The sequence below is a fragment of the Nelumbo lutea genome, chromosome 8, assembly GCF_056320005.1.
Source record: "Nelumbo lutea isolate HS-2025 chromosome 8, American lotus-T2T, whole genome shotgun sequence".
NCBI lineage: Eukaryota > Viridiplantae > Streptophyta > Magnoliopsida > Proteales > Nelumbonaceae > Nelumbo > Nelumbo lutea.
The window spans coordinates 6,432,003-6,446,231 of NC_142691.1; the positions used below are offsets into that span (position 1 = coordinate 6,432,003).

General features: G+C 36.9%; 1 protein-coding gene across 4 annotated transcripts in view; it reads left to right on the forward strand.

The window, feature by feature from the left end:
• LOC148842402 (uncharacterized) overlaps nucleotides 1–8,585 on the forward strand; it is a 28,469-nt gene extending 19,884 nt beyond the window's left edge. Inside the window, exons 3-8 of one of the 4 annotated variants that reach the window (XM_088959745.1) lie at nucleotides 963–1,066; nucleotides 4,478–4,649; nucleotides 4,743–4,883; nucleotides 4,982–5,162; nucleotides 5,279–5,611; nucleotides 5,738–8,585. In XM_088959745.1, the coding sequence (XP_088815871.1) occupies nucleotides 963–1,066; nucleotides 4,478–4,649; nucleotides 4,743–4,883; nucleotides 4,982–5,162; nucleotides 5,279–5,611; nucleotides 5,738–8,238 (3,432 nt within the window). In that variant the 3' untranslated portion in view covers nucleotides 8,239–8,585. Of the gene's footprint in view, nucleotides 1–962; nucleotides 1,067–4,477; nucleotides 4,650–4,742; nucleotides 4,884–4,981; nucleotides 5,163–5,278 lie in introns of all 4 variants that reach the window. The other 3 variants (XM_088959744.1, XM_088959747.1, XM_088959746.1) reach the window with 3 other exon arrangements.
• The last annotated feature ends 5,644 nt before the right edge of the window (nucleotides 8,586–14,229 follow it).

Sequence of the window (14,229 nt, forward strand, 5' to 3'; positions counted from 1 at the left end):
TTCTGGTAATATCATTAGTGGTAAAAGATGCAAAAGCATCCATAAAAGGAGTAGAAACACCTAATGACCTTAAGCAGGTCTCCTATACAAAATATGAAAAAAGCATGTTCAGGTTGATTAAGAATACCCCGCAGAGCTGCTTATTTGTTGAAAGACACTATTTTGCTGGACCATTAAGTAGAGAGTTGACTGATCTAGGAACCTAACAAGAATGAGTAGTTCATTTTGGATATCAACAATACCTTGCCTCTCTGTCAAGATTTAAAAGAAAAGACAAAAGAAAGAAAGAAAACCTTGCTTTGCTGATATGGTAGAACAGTCTGCAGTGCCTAATGACTGTCCCTATCCTTAATCCATCCTATGATAACCAGTAGTGTCCGTATCCTCTTATAGGCCATAAACACTGCTACTCTTAGATCTGTATCAGTAAGAAGAGTTCGACACTTCAGCTGTTTCTGAATCCTCTCTGCTGGAGGGTTCTGCATATGGTAGCATTACCCTATCGACAGTGTTTCTAAATACCAGTTCCCAATGTCCTTGGGTTGCCTTGGAAACAACCATCTTAGTTTAACTTGAGAATTTCCAGTGTGGGTGCCTGCTCTTCTGCATAATTGCAAATATATATTCCATTGAGTTATGCATTTAATATTACTAATAAGTAATAACAGCAATGCAGGGAAAAAAACAGTGTTTTTTTTTGTGTGTGTGTGTGTGTGTTTTCTGATTTGATATCTGGTTTATTGTTTATGTACTGTTTGTGAGCCAATTTTAAAATATTGGTTATCTGATATTCATGATGTGAGTTCTTGTGCAATGGTCAGCTAGATGATTTTATATTGTGATAAAGTATGATGTGATGCTGAATCTGGAAGTAGTATTTTTGCATAGGCGATGATCTTCTCTTCTATTCTTCCAGACATTTTTTCATTTCATTTTGCCTTGCCTTCTTTCTCTTATTTTAGGTTGAACATGTTTTGAGGGAGGAGAAGACTATGGCAGCATATGACCTTGTTGAGATTTACTGTGAGCTTATTGCTGCACGACTGGCAATAATTGAGTCACAGAAGTATGTACTATGTATATACATATGACCCTTCTTGGGTTATCCACTCTGGTCCACTATGGACATCTTGAATTTTCTGTCTACTTAAATATTTTAGAGAAGTTTTCATTTCCATACTAGAAGCCCGTTTTGTAATTTTTCTGAGAGAACATGCAGGGAGAACCTGTCAACAATGATAATTCACAAAGTTTATGACTACATTTTAACCTAGAGATAGAGAAACCATGGGATTCCATAGAACATGAACTAATTATATTATTCTTCCTTCCTTTTGATATAATGAAACATATTCTTCTGCTTTTTTTCTCCCATTTTATGCATTTATTGCATCTTATGTTCTTTGTAGCTTTAATCATTGGCATATTTTTATAAGGATTTCTGTTATTTGCTTGGTTGTTATCAGCTTTTATGGTGTTGGAATTACTACATCAATCTTCAAGATGATTTCTGTAGTTTTTCCTTCCTTTGTATGTGAAAGGGTTTTTGCATGCCCATTACTTCATTTGGGCAGTTATTTGCTTGCCATTCATTATGCATAACCTTGTAGTGCAGCAATAAATAGGCCAAGAGGTTCTAAAGTTAGTTTTAAGCAAAAGTCAGTTGGGCATCTTTCTGTTTTTATTTGAACTAGAGAATGACCGGCATACTAAGTACAAGACCAATCAAAGCATCCTGTTGAATTTGCTTTTTATTTATGTATTCTAATAAATTTTGTTTGTCACCCAATTTCTATGCTGTAAATTTAGGTTCTTATTTTATTTGGTTTTTTATGTATAGATTTGTTATTTAATTTAAGAGATTAAATCAAGTTTCATTTCTAAATAATACCCTCTTTATGGATCCTACATCATTTGAAATGAGTTTTTTGTTTTTTTTTTCCTTTTCTTTTTAGTGGAATTAACTACTGTTAGCTTTTTTGAGAGTGGAGGTAACTAATCTTTGAGTGGATAGATGCATGTCTAAGGAAGGAAGCTTTTGTTTGAGAGTGGGAATAACCACTTTTGAGATGCTCTTTCTTGAGAAAATAAGATGCCACTTGTTTGAAGGAGAAACTCTCCAATCTGAGGGCTTTGTTATATATATATATATATATATATATATATATATATATATATATATATATGTATGTATATAAGAGATTTGGTTGGGGATTATGTTTTTTAATACAAATTTAGAGTTTACATATGAAAAAAAAGGGTTGGGGATTATGGATGGTGCAGTGTTTTGAAATTTGAAGTGTTTAGGATGAGCTTGTATATTCGATTGAGATTCTAGTTTGAAATCTCAGAAATTTTAGTAAAATGGAGAAAGTGGAGAAAATTTAGAATTTCTTAAATTACTCAAATACCTCTAAACTTTATCTTATAAAAATTCCAAACATTTTCTTTTTTGATAGCAGATATAAAATTTATTAAAACAAAAAATTCAAGAAAGGTGATAAGAAATCACCCGAGAGTGGCTCGAGAGAAAAAAGAAACAACTATTCAACCGACCAAACCCCAACTCCACTCCCTTGAAAGCAAAAATCAGAGCACCCATCTCACAAAGCAAAAAACACCAACCCAATAAAGGACTGATGACTCCAATCCAAATCAAGGCAAGCAACAGCTCAACCATTCAGACTTGAGTTTAGCTGGATTTTAGATGGCTGTGACAGTTGTTTAAAGTGTTGAGGAAGATACTAGAGAGAGAAGAAAGGGTGAAACCCTAGTCATTTCAAGAGGACTTGGAACCATTCTAGGGTTTCAATGGGATCACTCCATAAAACACAACATGCACAGAAAATTATTACTTAAACTTTCATTCCTTATTCATCTCTTCCCATGGTAAGACGAAAGAACAATTTATAGATGCCTATATAAATAACTTTGTTTTGTAGGCACCGTTTCTAAGTGCAATTCTGTGTCTAACTTTATCATGTATCTTCTTTCGGCTGCGTTTGGAATCGGTGTAAATCAAGAACCGATGTAAAAGTTTACGCCGGTTCGATTTTGCCAGCGTTTGGAAGGAGTGTGTAATCATGATCAACGTAAAACTCCACTCTGGTCCAGTTTTGCATGCGTTTGGATGGAGTGTAGTTTTACGTCCTGAGTCAGTGTAAAACCTTATTAAATGTAAAGTTTTGCATTGATTATTGATGTAAATACTACATCGATAAAATCGATGTAAAACTTTTACACCGATGACATTTTACACCGATTCCAAATGCAGCCTTAAGTGTCAAGCAAACCCTTTAGCCTTTATGCTGGTCCTAGCATCTAGTGGCAAAGATACCTAGTCAGTAGGCCTTTAGGTTGCATCCTCCCAGTGGCTATCTCAAAAGATCTTCAGTCTTCCTTGTGGATCTGTTGACTGAACTGTTATAAGAAAACGTAGTCATATGCATATGACTAAGTTTTTTTTTTCCCCAAAAAATTTTCTGTTATTGATCATAAAAAAAAAAAAGATAGCCATATGAAAGATGTAACAGGTCACCAAGGCTATCCTATTAACGACCTTAATTTAACTAATGGTTTGATGATGGAAAGAGGAAGATGTTGGAATGGTATTGAAGTGCTATTTCTACATATTATGCTTATGGAGAATGGTTACCATGATCTCTAAATTGATAGGTGCCTATTGGGTGTTTTTGGGTTCTCCTTCTCTACTTTCTATATCTCTCTCTAGTTTTTGCAAGCAATCATCATAGACAATAATAACCTGTAAATTCTTTATCAGAGGTGTTTATTCAACACTCCTAAGGGAATAAAACTGATCCAGGTATTTTTTTCCTTTCGTCTACATAAAAATTTGAAAATTTCTCCTTTAGAAAAACTGTCCTTTTGTGCCAAACCATCCTCGATTTCTCTCCCAAGTGGATTTCATCGTAAGTTTCTATTACCTTTTAACCATCTCATGTTTAATATGAAGGAACTCTGTGGACCAGACTTTTGACTAGGTATCTGCTTTGATCATTTGTACAGTTTGCCACTTATTCCTTTCAAGTGATCAATTGGGAGTTGTCACCTCCATTGGAATCATTCATTTGATTCTTTAAACCTCCTCAAAGCTTTTGGAATATGAAAAGTTTTATGCACCTATTGTTAAAACCCTGTTGTATGGTTGTTCTTTTCCCCATTTCTGGTTCTTGGGAAGTGGATGTTTGCAAATTTATATTTTTTTGAAGGGTGATAATTCAATCAACATGTTCTCATTATCTTGAAAATTCAGTTAGCATAATAATTGTGAAACGATTTCTCTTTTCAAGCCAATGACTGACATACATGATATGGCAATCACAGTTTACCCAATCTGAGCACATTCATCTGATTATTATACTCTTTATGAAACCTCATTTTTTTTATATTATTTTAGGCCTTTTAGCAGCTATTGTCTGAAAAGCTAGACTTACTGGGTTTACTATCACATATCCAGAAACTGTCCCATCGACTTGAAGGAGGCAATATCTAGTCTGATATTTGCATCCCCAAGATGCACAGATGTACCAGAACTCATGGAGGTCCGCAAGCATTTCACAGCAAAATATGGGAAAGAGTTTGTTGCTTCATCTCTTGAGCTGCGTCCAGAATGTGGTGTAAACCGTACTGTAAGTTGTAGATTGAGCATTCAGAGGAAGCAACTATGATTTCTAACTTAGTTTTCTTTTTAACTCATCAGGATTTATCTTGCCACGTTTCAGTTGGTTGAGAACTTATCAGCAAGAGCACCTGATGGTCAGATGAAAATTAAGATTTTGGCTGCGATTGCCCATGAACATAACATTGATTGGGATCCTAGTTCATTAGCAGATAATGACTCAAAGCCTGCTGAGGATTTTCTGGTAAGAAAGATTGACTTAACAATCAACCATTGTTTGCCTTACATTTCATTATTATAGAATTGATGACTAGTATGTTCTTTCTGAATCTGTGTAAGCAGAATGGACCAAGTACATTTGAGGCTGCCAGTAAGTTGCAAGTGGAACTTCCTGATGTACCTACCAACCCTGTCGAGCAAGAGTCATCTGTGAATGTCCCTAATAACAATGTGACCAGATCATCACCTAGTTCACACGTTTCTGCTACTCCTTATACAACAGTGCCTGCCAATCTAGCCTCAGGTGTGCAAATAATTATGCTATTTATATCCCTGTTTTTATGATCAATTACTTCATTGTTTTTTTTGGCATGAGAGACATGATTTCATTGTTCTTTGGTTTATCTCTTTATCTCCCAGAAAGTGGAACTGAGGGTCGAGAATTTGGACAAGCATTTCCGAAGGAGGGAAGTTTTCCTTTTCACAAGCACAACTGGAATACGGAATTCAAAGATGCAACGTCTGCTGCACAGGCAGCTGCTGAATCTGCAGAAAGAGCTAGTATTGCTGCCAGGGCAGCTGCAGAACTTTCAAGGCAATATTCCTCAAAGTCACATGGGTCACCTGGTTGTGGTTTTAGAGATGAAGGAATTACAAGTTCAACCACCCAAAAGTTGCAAGACCCTGTTGCCATAGGGTCATCAAAGATGGTGCATGATTCATCAGATCGTTCCTCATATGTCATGAATCAAGGTATGTCAAAGCAACCAAGGGCAAGGAACAAGCAAGATAACTTGCCAGGAGTCAAAGAAAGTATATACAAAGATCCTGCCTATGTTAATAGATCTAACAGCTCTGTTTCCTTGGAATCCACTACAGCTTCTGCTGCTGATCATGCATCTGTGAGTAGTCTCAGTCAAGGAGAAAGAGATTCAGAAAAAAGGTCATCTGAGACAGAGGTTGTTAACCCATATTGGCAGGCCAGAAACCCCAAGGATAGTTTAATTCGTGAAGCAAGTATCAAAAGACAATCTAACCAATCTGAGATAGAACCTAGGAACCATTTGCAACAGAATAAGAAAACTGAAAATATTAATCATTATGGAGAAGGAACCTACCCGAAACAATCTACCATATCTGTTTCCTCTCATTCCTCTGTAAGTACTGACGATGATGATGCCACTTCCAAGTTGGATGCTGAGAAGTATAAAAGTTATGGTGGTGAGCAGTCTTTCAATGATATTGATGAAGGGCTGCAAAAAGGCACCAAGTCCTCAGACTACACTGATTATCCTCCTGCAGTTTTTGATGATTATGGTTCAGATGATGACCGTCATTTTGGGGCAAAGAACAACTATGACAGACATGGATACAACTTTTATTTCCATTCACCAGTTAGGAAATCCCCTTCTTTTGTTTCAGAAAACACAAATAACCAGAGCCCTAGGCAAAAGAAAAATGAGGCATTGGAGGGCACTGCAGAATCACCTTTTTTCATGAAACTGAAATCCTCTTTTGGATATTTGGATAGATCAACAAAATCTGGAGTTCTGTCACAATCGGATGACTTGTTACCTGTTACCTATGATAATTCAGATGGTCCAAGTTCTGAGAGTGAAGAGGAGAAGGATAGTTTTGAACTCCATGGAAGAACAGAGTCTAGCAGTATGCTTCATAAGCAGAATATCTTCAATGGTAGCCCAAATTCGGGCCAAAACAATAGGACATACGTGTCAACAAGATCAACTGTTGAAAAGGAAGAAAATAGAATGAAGAGAAGTTCTGTCATACGGTCCTCTTCTGATCTTTCAGAATCCAAAGAAGATCACCTTGAGAATAAACAAGAAATAAAATTCAACAATTCCAGGGAGAAATATGACCAAATCAACCTCCCCACAAAGCAGTCACCTCATAGACATACTAGATCTCCAAGAAAGTTAGATAATTTAGACCAGGAGATGCCATTGTCGTCATCTCAGTTGTCATTGACCAAGAAAACCATACCTCATGACAGTTGTGGCTCAGAACAAATGCTTAATATTACAGAAAGATTGGACATTTCAAATTTCTCAAACTCTGAGAGTGGACTGGAGTTAAATCTTGGGTCTTTAACCGGTGGCCTTCGAAATAAGGGTTACAGGAGCCCACCTTACAGAAAAATTCCTTTAGGTGATGTTTCACTTCTATCCCAACAGCATACAGCAGCAGATGCTCCTTCCATCACCAATGTTTCCCCAGTAATCAGGAGTTCCCTCAATTCTGAAGAATGTTATGAGGGGTCAAATGATCAGGATTCATATAGCAATGATACCAAGGACTTGTCCCAACACCAAACTGATGGTAGAAAAAGTTACAGAGGTAGCAGGCTTTCTCAAGGGATAAAAGATTCTCTTGAACAGTCTGAGCCTTGTGGTGAGGAGTCCAACAGCCAGAAAATGCAAATAAAAGATCATAAAATGTCAAGCATAAGAACTTCAAAGACATATTTTGATTCAAATGGTGATGATTCCAAGGAAGTAACCCTGCACCAATCTGTTGGGAGCAAAAGTTATGCAGGCAGCAGACTTTCTCGCAGTACAAAGGGTTCTCCTAAACAGTCTGAAATAGGTAAAGTTTCAAGGCTTACAGTTGGAAATCAAGTGCCAACTAATTCTGAGTTTGGCACTGGAAGGAAACCTTCTTCACAGGATTCTTTTGCAGCTGAACCTCTTTCAAGGTTTGAATCCAAGACAATGAGCACAGATGGAGAAGGTTCTAAGTTTCTAAGGACTAATATACCAGTTGAACGGGAACCTTTTAAATCTATGCCAAAGCCCAAAGTCTCAGTGCATAAAGAAGCTAGGGGTTCCTATGCAGCTCAACCTCATTCTGTTTCTCAGTTCCAGGTGACAAGCTCAGAAAGCAGAGATGATTGTAAGCCACTGAGAACTAGTTTGCCAGCTGAACAAAAAACTTACGAGTCTCTACGTGAGTCCAAATTTTCAGAACGTAAGGAATTGAGCACTTCCTTTGCAAATGAACCTGCTAGTAAGTTTCTGTCCCAGGCAGCAAGTTCAGAGAGCAGAAGTGAATCTAAGTTTCCAAAGGACAGCTCATCAATTGAACAATACTCTTCTAAGCTCATTCCAGAATCCAAATTCTCAGTGCTTAAGGAAAGCAGATTGGACTTACGTCAAGCAAGTTCAGCTGTGGAACAGCCCTCAAATCCACAAAAAACACTACCATCAGGGAGTGGTGAAAGTTCAAAGATATCAGGTTCAAATGAGGGATCGGTGTCAAGAGAGAACTTGCCAAAGAAGGCAAGCCATGTCCACCCGAAGCTTCCAGACTATGAAACTTTTGCTGCCCACTTCCATTCTCTTCGGTCAAATAAGCGATGAGTATGGGTGTATTCCATTTTACTACACTAGTGCTGACTGAGGATGGTTTTAATGGTAAGAATAGATCTGAATATACACAGAGAGTGGCTTTTGATGGTGATATAAAATTTATGTATCACCAACGTTTGACCACATTTTGAGCGTATTTGAGTTGAGCCAATGGTCTTCTGTCTCATTTAAGGTCAGCTTTTGAAGCATTCTGTATAATAATATTTTTTCTTGAGTTGAGATTCGAACTTGCTGTTGTATAATTCCAGTCCTATCTGCCATAAAATCATAGTGATTTTTTACATTTATACAAGGTTCAATACACAGCTACTTTGAATGAACTGATTGAACATATTCAACAGGCTCCATTGTGCTTATTTGTTGATAACGGAACATTAATTGATGAAGCAAAAGAAGAATTATTATAGAATTAAATTTATGAATACCTTAGAAATAGGAGGTTTTGACATAAGTAGAACTAAAACATTACATGTGCAATGTAAGCTTAATAGTTAACAATATAGGAGTGGAAAAAAAGGGTGCAAATTAGGCTGGGTCAGGACAAGCTGAGTTAAATCCCAAGCCAATCCAAGTTGTTGAACCCCCAACCCTAACCCTAAATGATCTTCTTAGACTTAAGATTCAAATATTATGATTAATTAACTTTAGCATTATAATATGTATAAGTACAAAACTATGGTGTTTTAAGAATTCCGAATTTATGCCTATGACCCAATAGTTGAAATGGTCGACGAGCAGCATACCCACAGAATTTCAAGCTCTACATAGCATCGGCAGTAGACCTCATGTGCACCCTCACCATATCACTAGAAAATTTTTGCAATTAAACTTAGAACTGTAAACTCATATAGATACATAAATTTATTGATCCATCTATACATATATATATGCACATACAAATATGAAATATATGTACATACATATTTATGCAATTTTTATACATATACGAAGATGCTGGTTTTCGGGCCGGGTTGGGTTGCCCAAGACATTAATACGAAATCAAACCCAAAGTAATGTTGGATCCATATTTCCCAACCCAAATCATAAATTAAACTTTCAAACCACTAAGTTGCACCCATAAGTGGAAACAGGAATACATTTAGTGCCAATGTTTTAAAAAACGATTTAGAATTGAAACCATTCTGTTCATCGGTTTTTGGGTTGACGGTTTAATCGTTTGATTTGATCGGATGGTCTATTTTAATAAAAAATTAAAATAAAAACCTAAAATCATTAAACGAATTAATGGTTCAACCATTCGGATCAATAAGTCATTGACCAATTTAATGGTTTTTGGTCAGGGATCGGATTTGGGGTAAAACAGAATTGATGGGCTGGATGGTTCCTAGGCTGAGTAGTTCGATTGTTTAAGTCAACGGCGGTTCAAAAAGCATGCTTAGAACTAAAGACCAAGAGATTATTCAATTTAACCTCTTCCATCATCTTTGTTTAATAATCCATTACATATGGAAGATTGAGGTAACTGTTGCTGGAACAAGATGGGCAAAATGGTGTGTCCAAAGTCTTACGTGACGGACGAATACCACTTGGGTTAAGGGAAAGTTTTGTAAAATATTATAAAACCAATAATGTTGTATGGAGCACTACGAGCAATTAAGAAACATGGGTGGAAAACCTGAAAAGGATAAGGTCAACAATAAATTTATTTCAAAGACATAAGAATGGCTCCAATAAGTTATAAATTTAGGGAAAAAGTGCTAGGAATCTAGGATGGTCTGATTATGTATTTATGTGTGCAGAAGACCCTCTGTAACATCACTAACCGATCTTTTTACAAATTGAAGGGGATTGAACGGGTTAAAAGAGTTAGAGATTCGAAAAAAAAAAAGGAGAATATTGGTTCATCCTAGAGTCAGAATTTTTAGGTCTAAAGTACAGTTGTGATGCGTATCAACTCGAAATTGATGCCAATTCAGAGATGGGCATTGATATATAAAGTAGGGGTTTTTAACATTTTAAATGCTTATAATTATATATCTTAAAGTGGAATTTAGAAATCTACATTAGGCCTATCTGTATTTTTCTATGAAAAAAAAATAAATTGAAGTAGTAATTAGTGATTCAAGGGCTCATAATTGAGCTAAGTAATGGGATGCATGTAGCTGACCCCATATAGTTGGGAAAAAAGACTGGATTTCAAATGATGATGCATTAGTAAGTGTCTTGTTGTTTGAACTCTCAAGCTATCAAACAATTAATAAAATTTGATAGATGGGTCGCCCTCCAATTGTTGACACATGTACATAAAGGAGAGGCTGAAGTCGATAACATTGCAAGCATTCTCCCACAATCTATTTAGGGAAACGAGAAGCTAGCCAAGGGGGGCTGTATCCTGTATGAATGCTTGGCAACACGAGGCCCACTATTCTCTGTCTCCTGATCAATTCATTTCCATTTGGCCAGTTCATGCTGATGTGGATTGTGGCCCCGCCACATGCTTTGCTTTTGTTCACGCATAGAGGTGCTTCTGTAGGCCCTATTTGAGACCATTGGCAAGGAGATGACACTCATTCACCAGCCCATGAAGAACAAGAATGACAAGGCCGGCCGGGTCGGCCAAGTTGGTGACCATGTGTGTGTTCACACGACCATCATTGACATTGTAGGTTGTAGAATTGCATGCAGACCATCATTAGCCTCTGCCCAAGTGATCGGTCAAGCCTAATCCCAACGATAATTCATCGATCATCAAAGTTTGAACATCATATCTCTTTCTCTCTCAAGTAGTGTGCAAGAGTCAAAACTGTTCCAACGTGTCTGCTGATATTTCATTGACTTGTATCCCAGTGGAACGCAAAATCGATTCTGCACACAAAGTTTGAACATGATCTCTCTCTCTCTATCCATCTATTTCTCCCCGTTCTCTATGATGCGAGAAAGAATATCTTATATCTAGCTACTTGACTTCCCAATCCCATTCACATCAGTTAGAATGTAGATTCGATGAGAAATTAATGGCTTCCGAGTTCGATTCCGATTGGATTTTTCGAATTTTGAATTCATCCGACTTCAATGAACTTACTTTAGGTTCAAAAGCTTAATTATATACTAAATGCATTAAAGACTTTCATTTGCTATACTATATAATATATTATTACATAATTATACATTACAATTTGATTTTTATGATGGGAATAATATCAGAATTTGATCCGGTTTTTAATCAGATTCTGCTTGTCCCATCTAAATCTGATCCAATATTATGTATGATTCATTCAAATTCAAAATAATCGAATCGAATGTCGAATCAGGTTATAAACCTTCCAGTATCATTAACAGGCATAGGTGATTTGGGATGGCAACTGAGAGATGAAATTTTAGTTGACGTGGTAGTAAAACCGTGAAAGTATAGGCTCATGCACTTTTAGAAGAGTACTGATATAATAGACATGTTAGGTAAGCACAATGAATGTAGATGTAATAGTTATGTGACACACGTCTCAATTAATATGCCTTTCATCCAAACGGTTTTATTCTGTTAGATATCAATTATTCATTATTTTATTATTTTTGTCAAAATAATTAAAAATAAAAAACAATGAAAAAAGAAAACGTAAGTGAATCCCAACTCCCAACATGTTTAAATTTTTCTTTTTCATTGTTTTTATTTTTAATTATTTTGACAAATATAATAAAATAATGGATAATTTCTGTCTAATGAAACACAGTTATTACATGTTTACGTATTGTGCTTACCTAACGTGCCTATTACATCCGAACCCCTTTTAGAAGGATTGAAAGAGTATGTATGGAGGAGTTTGGTATATTTTTCCATTTTGGTTGAGGGCAAGACCACCAAATCTCCTTGTCGGATTGAAGCATCTGATCACCACATGCAGTGCAGTTATGTCAAACTTTGTCTATTGCTGAATTTTGTGTCTAAGTCAGCGAATGTTGTAGTGTATTGTTTGGTTAGATTTGGCATAGAAAAAAATCTTAACTGATAAAAAAAATAAGAATAAATGAGTGAATTTAAAAATCCAAGTTGAAAAAAATAAATAAATAGATTTATTAAAGGTTTCAATTATCATACCAAAAGGCTAATTGAATAGTGGCTTAATTAGCACATAAACTGAGTAGTCCTAGGCCAGATGCAGTTTTAGACCCCACTATCGGCTCTCACTTCCTTTGAGAAGAATTACTTATATTGACAGAAAGTATTATACTATACTAAGGAAAATTGAAATACAACCCCTAGGAGCAAAGGTGAGTGACATAAAAAAAAAATATCATACTAAAAAATTATAATACTAAAAAAAATTTATAGCCAGTCAACCAATATTATGAAAGAGGTGATGAGTGGTGTGGTATTCATCAAATTTACTTAGGTACCTTGTTTGATCAATCTCTTCTACTAATAAGCAATAAAACTAATGAACTAGAGTAAGTAAAAGTAAAGAGTAAAGATATAAATTAATATTATAAAATAAAATTTAACTTTTTATAATTGATATTTTTAGCTTTTGTGCCTTAAATATTGTTTTTTGTCTTGATCTGACATGGCCTTAAACTCATGATGCTGGAAAGGTATGAGATCACTTTTAACCAATCAACGGCACCCCATGATGCCATCTGAGATTGACACATCACATATGATACCATTTGATTGGTTATAAGTATTTTAAACGTAAGCGCAGCCATGATCACCCCTAGTTTTGAAAAAATGGATTTATTTATCGGGTCAGGACCGAATCTTCCCTGACCTGGACCAGGTCCGACCGACATCACCAGTTCCAACCCTTATATAGCGTAAATTGTGAAAGATGTTGACGAGTGTATGGATGTTATCTGGATTCTGTCCGGATTCAATCTGGAATTAAAAAGCTAGACGGCTCCGTGTAGGTAATTCCAGCGGATCAAAATTCCCGTTGGTGAGAAGTGAGCAACCTTTTTGGCTTTTTATCCCTGAAAACTTCTTCTATGCGAATCCCAGGCAGACGGCAGACCCTAAAAATGCCGTACTCAATTCTTTTTCTTTTGGTCGTCCCGTACTGAATTCTAAGGCAGTCCACTTGGCGTAGACCGTAGAGATTGCTTGGTGGACGGTTGGTAAGTTTTTTACTCTTTACGTACGCATGCAATACATCACCAAATTGAAAGTTCAAAACTGAGCTAAAATTTTTGCTTCGCATGTTTGCCACGTGTACAAAAATCCTGCTCCCATTTGTACCAGTTGGACTGGGAACCTAAACCGAAAGACAACCGTTCATTTGCCCCCAAGACAACAAGTAAAAACGAATAGCAGAGTACGGTTGGGCCGCTTACATAGCACGCCAACTGAGACCCTATCGCACGCGGACGCGGTATTGGATTCGACAACACCACACCGACCTCCCCCCCTCTCTCTCTCTCTCTCTTTCATCGAACTTTCCCAGTAAAAAAAAAAAACACATTATTACCGCCGTGACTCAATGGGTCCCACTGTCTCTCTACAGAAGGTGAAAGGGAAAAGAAAAGGAAAACCACAGCGGCCTTCAAGGAAAGTTTGGGATTTGAATTCGTTAGTATATAGTTAACTACTAATCTAGGAATCACTTGAACATATACGCATTGATCATCCTGACCGTCAATCAAGGACGTGGACGAGCATCTTTCATCTTGTTTCTCGCGTTCACCCAATATGGGCATGGGCAGTTCCTCACCTCACCTCACCTCACAGTGCTTTGGTCTAAACTCTCAACTTTGGAATTCCACTTCAGCCACGTGCCGAGTTGGCGAGTCAAAGTGGCCGTTACATCTGATGGATGGAGAGTGGATACGCTACGTGCAACAGCCAACAGGACAACACACTCCACAGTCCAGATCGATGTATTTGTTTTCTTCCTTTGCTTATCTTAGCAAGGTTTATCGTTTTATGCTCTGCTCTGCAGAGTGTGAAGTGAAAGACCGGTCTCACCCACGTCAACCATTCGATGGGACCGCCCACCCTATATCGTTCATCGATATCTAGATCATGCCAAA